At 28.2% G+C, this 9,596-nt stretch overlaps 1 protein-coding gene across 1 annotated transcript; it reads left to right on the top strand.

Annotated features, from left to right (window-relative positions):
• The first annotated feature begins 1,142 nt into the window (after window positions 1–1,142).
• LOC126898092 (uncharacterized) lies at window positions 1,143–2,162 on the top strand. The gene is made up of 2 exons (XM_050672041.1): window positions 1,143–1,408; window positions 1,588–2,162. The coding sequence occupies exons 1-2, from the start codon at window positions 1,143–1,145 to the stop codon at window positions 2,129–2,131; spliced, it is 810 nt and encodes a 269-aa protein (XP_050527998.1). The 3' UTR covers window positions 2,132–2,162.
• The last annotated feature ends 7,434 nt before the right edge of the window (window positions 2,163–9,596 follow it).

Here is a 9,596-nt window from a genome sequence, read left to right as displayed (position 1 = left end):
AATAGATTGCGCATAGGTCTATTCAAGTTTACTTGATTAGCCAATGAGAAGGATTTTGAAATTAAAATATAAAACATTAAGTCTTCCCCTCATAAAACAGGCCTATAAAAGAGCGATATTTAGCTTATTTACCACCTTATTTTTTCTAAAAATTTGGTCATGAAGCATCTCTGCACCAGAATGTTTCACGATTGTGCTCTCGCTGACTTAGAATTTTTTTTTACACTTGGTGTTTATTATCTAAATCTCTTATAAGTAATGTAATTTAAAAAAAGTAACTTAACCTATTTATCTTTTTATTTTTTTTAGTTTTAAATATTTATAAATTATTAAGACAATAAAATTTTTATTTTTTTATTTTGTGAGTTGTTCCAATTAAGAATTTTTTTTAATTCTTCAATTGGATTGTCTATTTAATAAATGCATTTCAAAAATCTACCTTAGCACATCAAGTGGTTAAAACTGTTGGTAAAACAATGGTTTATGGCATGTCACTAAGGAGATTGTAGAGTGTATCTTAAATTTAGATAGATAAGTGTTTGATTGATTGCACAAGATGCTGATGGTCTGTTAAAATCATTACCCTAGAACATCAAGCGGTTAAAACTGTTGATAAAACAATAGTTTAAGACGTGCCACTAGGGATTGATTCTCATCTGTCATGCTCTTTTCGGCAAGTAGTTCTAGATTCTGTAAGGTCCGTGCATCGACGAGTATATCTCCGATGGTGTAGCCAGCCTGTCTCTAACTCTGTCGACTCTCATATCAAATACACAATTCTATAAAATACTGATAGTTTATTGAAGTCATTACCCTAGCACATCAAAAGGTTAAAACTATTCGTAAAACAATAGTTTATGACGTGTCACTAGGGATTGGTTCTCATAATCTATCTGGTTTTGTAAATTGTACATTTTCAACAACAAAATATCGGCTATTTCGAAGTTCTGAACTTTTATCTAAATCAATACATTTTTAACATATCATGATTGTATTTAAAATTAATTTAAATTATAATATTTTGAGTTATATTTTCCGGCTATACAAAATTATTTGATAAGTTATAAATAAACGTAATTATTTTTTATTTTTATTGATAGTAAAATGAGACCAAATCGATAAAAATTTTTTTTTTATATATAATGTCCAAAAACAAACAACGATTATATTTTTTTGATTTTGTTGCCAAAAGTATTGAATTTTCACCAAATTATATCTACTCCGGTAATATTGCCTTGGATATTCAATTTTTAAACTATGACGATAAAAGAATTTTCAATCGTACTGTACAACATTCGTCAAATCCATTACAGCTAAATGAAGGCAGATCATTCATGTTTGCACTCAATCGAAAATTGGCATCAGTTGTTGCTGAGAAATTTATTATTCAAGCTACCCTCCAAAAATTGTACCCTTCTGCACAGATATTATCGACGGTTTATCTGAATCTGACGGATTACTTTAAAACTGTTTTTAATAACTTCAGCCCAAAAATTCAGGTTTGTCTAAAACATTTTATTTTTTAGTTAATCAATCAATATTGATTTTTCAGATAAAAATGAATATAAAATTTGATAATGATAATAGTGATCACGTAGCTGACATTTCCATTTTTATACGATTGTATACTTTAGGCCCGAATGTCGTTAATGAATTTGCCTTAGATGGAAATGCTGGTAAACAATTTTCTTTTGTAACGACTAACTGCAAAAATTGTCCAAATATACCAGACGCACAATTAAAAAATATACCTTCATATAAAGGAAATAAAAATGACGATGAAGATTGGAAAATTGTATGTGCAGAGCTGAATGGTCAAACAATTGCCATTAAATACAGAAAAAGTCAATATAATCTCGAAACTGGTATACCTCAAGAACAATGTAAAAATAAATTAGCACCAGAGTCAACAAGAAGTGAAGAAAAATTAAACACATACTTTTTATCTCTAATGGAGGAAATGCATAATATAGCTACAATGACAGCACTAACAACCTCTACAACACCGCTTGCATCTTCTGAAGAATCTATACAAACTGTCAGTAAATATAGAAAATCACAATCTCATCCAAATTCTAATACTGATATCAAAATTAATGCAAAAAAAAAAAACAAAATTAGTATTACCTAATCTATTAATCCAATCAAATAATTACCGTGTAAAGGGCTTAAGTAATCATAACAATAAACAAAATTTACTTAATTGCGCATTTTTTTACGATTAAGTACATAGATATATTTAGAAAAATGAAACTTTATTATTTTAGCTTTGATGCGGATTTGAAATGAAACCAGTTTCAAACGGTTAAATCCGATTTTTATGCGTTTTTTTATAGAAAACCAGAATATTATTTGTATTTTATGCCAACCTAGGAAAATTATAACAATTGGGAAATTTTACTAAATATTTTCAATAATTTTCTGTAACTATATATAAATAAATCAATAATAGATAACTGCAAGCTATCTATATTTAGTTTTTGTACTTCGGCATCACAAGGTAATAAAATAGATCAAAAGAAAAATAGTTTCTCAATTTTACATTATAGAATTATATTGATCTGAAGTTAAATATCTCTGAATTAAACTTATTTATACAATCATAACATAAAGTATTTTTATTTTTTTATTTGATTATGCTAATTAAATTAATTATATTTTATTTATTTCAAAAGTATTAAGACACATTTAATTCTCTGTTTTTAATAATAATATTTTATTAATTTTTATTTTAAAAAAATATGGTCAATTTCATGTAATCATTAGTGAAAAATATTGTTTCATACACAATAATAACTTGGAAAAACCCCACTCAAAATATATAACCGTCTTTACAAGTTACGGTACTTCGAAGGTGTCATTAAAATCTAATTTTTCAATAGAGACTACCGCCGACTAGTTAAACTGATGAATCGTGGAGAATAAAAAAGTATGATAGTAAAAAACTAAAAAACAATATTCATCGTTAGTATATGACTAGCATAGGGTCAGGAGGGGTAATTGTGAATAGGGGTAATTGTAAATGAGGTTGGTATTCTAATAAAATAAATAAATTATAACCATTGAACTCGATAAAATTATTATTTAATATTTTTTCTCCCATGAATCATATTTATTACAGCATTTAAGAGGTTATGTCAATTGTATTATCATTTAGAAAAAATATTCATTTTCAAATGCCCCATAAATAATTTGATGATTACCTTATAGCTTGAAACTGTTCATTTATATTTACCCCAATATCAAAGAGTAATGGTAAATGTGGGGTAAATGTAAATTACGCTTTTTTTAGGTTTGAAATTAAAAATTTACTAAAACTACATTAAAACTATATTTATTATGTCCACTAGTACATATATTGTAACGTGACAAAAGTATCTATTTATTTTTTTTGTCTATTTGTATATACAGGGTGTTCAGTAAGTCAGGAAACGGGTTTCTATTGTTCTCATTGTTNGTTCAGTAAGTCAGGAAACGGGTATCTATTGTTCTCATTGTTACAAACAATGAGAACAATAGATACCCGTTTCCTGACTTACTGAACACCCTGTATATTTGTGTTGAGCCGAATGCGGAATGCAACGGCGTTTGTCGGTAAAATTATCATGATAAGATGTTGTGATTTGTTTATGCGCGTGTGAGATAGTCAGCTGTGTACTACTTCAGACCGGTTCATGGACGGCATTTGTGTGTACATTCACCCCGCTCCTTTCCTATCTTGAACGTCATTTGCACTGCTCACCGCATATAATGTCGCCATATGATTTAAATTGTTTTTAATAATTTCCAGCACTGGGTATTTAGTTATTTTTTGATACCTACTCTAAAGGCTAGCCGTTTGGTCGCCAACGGACCGCCGCACAGTGGAATGAAACGCCGATTTAGGCGGCCAAAAGTATCATTTTTCAAAAGTCACTTAAATTTTTTTTTTTTAGCAAAACACATTAATATCATACTTAAGGGTTACAATACAAATTTTCAAGGGCATAAAAATCGATTTTTTTCGTTTTTTTCTCTAGTTTGTTCGTTTAAAGAGATTAACTAAAAATTACGCAAAATTACACGTTAATCCATACATGTGGCTTGTAGAGCAAGTCATCAGCTACACTATGAAAAAAAAAAATTTTGCGCTCGATAATATTTGAACTGTACATACTGCATTTACTTAGAATAAACGAGTATTTCCCTAAAAATCGTATGTTTTACAGGATTTTTACTCTATAAATAAAATTAGTCATTATTTATTATGACAACTATAAAGAAGATGAATTAAATAGTCAATTAAATGATTNTTATTATCATTGTTATACGATTACATTGATATATAAATATGAATATTTTAGTTTTATACATATAAAAAATAATTATGCCATTGATAAATTTATGTCTGAAAATGAATCATTTAATTGACTATTTAATTCATCTTCTTTATAGTTGTCATAATAAATAATGACTAATTTTATTTATAGAGTAAAAATCCTGTAAAACATACGATTTTTAGGGAAATACTCGTTTATTCTAAGTAAATGCAGTATGTACAGTTCAAATATTATCGAGCGCAAAATTTTTTTTTTTCATAGTGTAGCTGATGACTTGCTCTACAAGCCACATGTATGGATTAACGTGTAATTTTGCGTAATTTTTAGTTAATCTCTTTAAACGAGCAAACTAGAGAAAAAAACGAAAAAAATCGATTTTTTTTTAAGTATAAATTTGTTAAATTCCACATAAATAAAAAAAACCTTTTTTTTCTTTTTCATTTGAAAAAGGATATCTTTTTTAATAGGAATAACAAAAAAATTTTTATTTTAAATTATGTTTTAAGGCATAAAAAAAATGTACAAAAATAAACTCAAAATTACTGAAAATACGGATAAATTTTAGAAGTATAACATTAAAATAGCTCTACACCTTCACTAAATCAACTTATGCCCTTGAAAATTTGTATTAAAACCCTTAAGTATGATATTAATGTGTTTTGCTAAAAAAAAAAAATTTAAGTGACTTTTGAAAAATGATACTTTTGGCCGCCTAAATCGGCGTTTCATTCCACTGTGCGCCGGGTCAAACGTCGGACGGGTTGTCGGGGAATAGCCATAGTCGGAACTGGTCGCACTATTTCCCGTCCGTAGCGTAATTTTTTTTTTATTGTTGTGTGCGCTGCAACATTTTAATTTTATATATATTTTTTGTCGTGAGTGCCCGCTATTGTTTATACAATGTGATTTTTTTATTGGCGTCGGTTGAGCCTGCCTCATTTTCTGTAGCCCTTAGGGGCTGGTAATGTATATTTTTGTTTTAATGTTGTTGAGCCAGAATTTTTTTTAGTGCGCCGTGCCATAAGCACGTGTGGCGAATTTTTTTTATATTTTTTTATATAGTTTTTCTTGTATAGGTGCCCTTATTTTTATTTAGGTCCCTCAACATGGCAGGCGTGTTCCAATACCACCTGTCATGTTTAATATATTTTTTTATAGGTTTTATAATATATTTTATTGGGTGATGAACAAATTATTGGTACAATGTGGTGACGTAGTGCATTTTATTCCGGGGTGTCCCAACGTCTTGCAAGCTAAGCCTAACTGCCAAAAACCAGTCGCTTACTTGGGACGTATACCCGCCGTGCTTAGCGGCAATGCTGCGATTAATAGCCGGCGGGTACCCGAAGACGTTCATCGTATTCTCTAATAATAAAAGTGTAGGTGTAACTAGTTTTTTTATTAATATCTGTTTTTTTTTTTTTCTTTCTTTGTCCCCTTTAATTTGTAGATGAGGTTTTTTGACCATTCGGTTTTTTGCCTCGTAGTAACTTAATTTTTTTTGTTTTTTTTTTACTTAATAAAGTCCCCTTAATTTAACTTAACCATCAGATTTTTCTTCTTTTTTGCGTGTTCCATCTTCAATGGACTCGTGTATTTTTTTTCCTTTCAAAAATCAACTCCCCTAGTTTATAAGGTACGGGCAACGGCCTTCTATAAGGCCATCCCTCATTAATATGGTTATGTGACAACTGTCACGAGGTTTTGGTGTACATCTACTATCAACGACTCAACGGACATCAACTTTAATATTTATTAATTATATATTTTTTTCTAATTGTTTTAATATACAATAGTTAATTTTTTTAAAATCCTANAAAATATCCTACTGTGGTCCGACAATATACTGTCTCGCCCAGTAGGTTGGCGACCATTTACTTATAACTTTGTAAAACGCCATGAAAGCTACAAATTTTTCGTTGCGACCAATTAATTTGATTTTTATATATTTGTAACCCTTCAATATATAATAATATAATAAATGTTTATGTAAGTAAACAGTCATAAACACAAGTTAAAAATCACTTTGATAGAATCATTGACAATTACCCTACCTGACCCTACTTAGTTCCGTAATCACTCAGATTTTTATATGTTTATTCTTAAATTAACGCAAGGCCTCATACAATTATATCAAAAACACCTCTATGATCAAGGTTCTTGGTCACAATGACTATGAAGTGGTGCTATAGTTGTAGAGTTGTGTAATGATTTTTATTTTTTTTGCACCTTTCATTGTTATTCTATTTACTCATTGAATAAATATACGTTATTGTGTTAATAATGTTCATGACATTCTATCACACGCAATTGTTTTATAAAAACATTTTTGTGCGTACAAATTTTAAGTATACGAATAAATATTTTAATTATTAAAGTTCATTCAAGTCGTTTTAAACATTTTACTAGTTCCATTTAAATTTACTTTTATGATAGTAAACACGTTTCAATGGTTTTAGTGAATATTTACTGGGGTAAGAGTCTATACGAAAACTAAAGCCCAATATAAATTATTTATTTCAATATTTTACAGTTATGAAAATATCAAATCTTGGATTATATTTTCATGTTTCTTTAGTTATTACAAAATCAACGAACTAAAATTGAATACATTATAAAGATCATAAGACATTTAGTACTTTCATGTTATATTTCACTCTTTAACAATACTATTTTAAGTTAATAAAACACTTTTATAAGAATTGATATTTCTTTGATTAGATATAGAATATTTTAGCTTCGATGCAAAACTGAGAAGGTATTAGTTTTATTATATGTGTTTTTTATATTTGTTTTTGTCTCTGTTACCACTTTTTCTTAGCTATCACCGAACGGATTTCTTTCAACGATATATCAAAAGATCACAAATTGTATCTAATCGAAGACATTACCCTCAAAAATTGAAAAAATATCCCTCATTCCCCGTAAATGAGGGAAATCTCAAAAAAAATTTCTAATTAAAAAATCGCTAATTTTTGAAATTTTATCAATTTTTTTTACTTAAAACTGCCAAAACATTTTCAAAAATGAACAAACCAATACAATTTTTTTATATAGATACGTGAGATACTCTAAGATTTTGTATAACTTTTTTATAAATCTAATCCTTTACCTGCCCACAAGGGGGGATTCAAAATGACAACTTAACTATTGAAAGTCTTCCGGAAATACTGACACTTTTATATACATTTTAAATTAAAGCTAATATAATATACTTTATTATGAAAAAAAAATTTGGAATTTCATTTTTTATTCATGGTAAAAATTGCTACCGTATTTTTGTGTTAATTTTGTATTTTATTTTATTTTATTTTAAAATACCTTACAAAAGTGTTTGAGTTAAGAATACATTTTTAAATCATCTGAATTTTATCTTATTTAGATTCAATAACTTTAATAAATATCAAGGACCCCATCACTGTAGTTTCACTTTGATTGTTTTTTTTAGTTAATATCACTAAAATGATAACTCAAAGGACGCTAAAAAATAACATGGCCGCCGGTGATTGACGGCCGGTTTTAAAAAATGTACCCGAAATNATTTGGAATTTCATTTTTTCTTCATGGTAAAAATTGCTACCGTATTTTTGTGTTAAACTTTTTAATTTTGTATTTTATTTTAAAATACCTTACAAAAGTGTTTGAGTTAAGAATACATTTTTAAATCATCTGAATTTTATCTTATTTAGATTCAATAACTTTAATAAATATCAAGGACCCCATCACTGTAGTTTCACTTTGATTGTTTTTTTTAGTTAATATCACTAAAATGATAACTCAAAGGACGCTAAAAAATAACATGGCCGCCGGTGATTGACGGCCGGTTTTAAAAAATGTACCCGAAATCGTGTGAAAAAAAGAGGCACAGTACGGGATTAGAACTCGTGACCCTAAGCATCTTAAAGACTAACCTTACTACTAGGCCACCGTATTCTTATGATTCAGATCCCGATACACTTTCATTTAGGTTGATAACATGATGTACAGCTGAGCGAAATATGATACCGTGTCACCAGCAGCTCAAATATCTGTCCTCTATGATGAACAAGTATATTTAATTTAATTCTCTTTCTTTAAAAGTTACTAAACAAATGAAGATATTTGATGTTGTTACTCCTATAAGGGTGTAAATTTCCAGGGCTTAATCATTAAAGCACAATGGCTTGAAAATTGAATTATTCCTTATATTTAGTAAATAATCAGTTAAAAGGATTATGTACTGTTTTGTGTAATGATATACTTTAAGTGGCGTGTTTAAGGACTAACTCCAAGGATTTTTACATGCAATACTTATAATTATGGATGTGATTATTGTAACATTAAAGTGAAAAATATATACATCGCATAGTTGATAAATATTGCTACAGACGAGTTTGTGAATGAAAATTTTACTGAACCGCTTCTAGAACAAAAAGAATATTTGAGAAAAGAGAGAGGTTTTTCGTCGAATACGCTGATAAGTACATGTCTTTCGAAGTAGCTAGTTATTTATCTCTCCCTGAAGAAACTGAAAGTAGATATATAATTATCAATTTAAAGAATATAGAAAATAATTGCATAATTTATAGAGTAATATCCAAGATNAATTTCAGAAGAAACTGAAAGTAGATATATAATTATCAATTTAAAGAATATAGAAAATAATTGCATAATTTATAGAGTAATATCCAAGATTATAGACTATCCAAATGCTTTACTAATGACTATTAAGTAAGATAATCTAAAAAATTCAGGTCATAGATACACTTTCTCTGATTTAACTATGCTGATATCTTTTGATTTATTTTCGAATTTTAAGTACAAAACTTTGATATATCGGTGATTGTCTATGGATTAAAAAGATTATCCTACATTTAAAAACAGGAAAAAAATTTCGACTTCTGAAAGAAGAAAAAAACTAATACTACCATTAAAAGTTTGTGACAATGAAAAAACTGATGATTTTAATTTTTTAACTATAAGTAACAATAAAGGTATATTGTTTATAACCGATTTATTTAAACTGATCAAAACTCAAGAGTGTTTAAAAAATGGCAATATGTAGAAAATGTATAAAAGGTTACAATTCTAAGTCCAANATATGTAGAAAATGTATAAAAGGTTACAATTCTAAGTCCAATAAGTCTAGCAAAGAAGACTTACTACGTCAATATAAAGAAGAATGTTGTGTTAACTAATCAATAACTTTTCTTATGCACAAACGTGATACATTAACCAACTTAGAAAATTCAGTGAATACAAAGTAGAAACTAATCTGATAAATCTAATTAACTATTA

This window comes from Daktulosphaira vitifoliae, unplaced genomic scaffold (genome assembly GCF_025091365.1).
Source record: "Daktulosphaira vitifoliae isolate Bord-2020 unplaced genomic scaffold, ASM2509136v1 Scaffold_2, whole genome shotgun sequence".
In the NCBI taxonomy this organism is placed as follows: domain Eukaryota; kingdom Metazoa; phylum Arthropoda; class Insecta; order Hemiptera; family Phylloxeridae; genus Daktulosphaira; species Daktulosphaira vitifoliae.
Note: the sequence above shows the minus strand (reverse complement) of the source record. Positions and strands in the feature narration are given on the sequence as shown.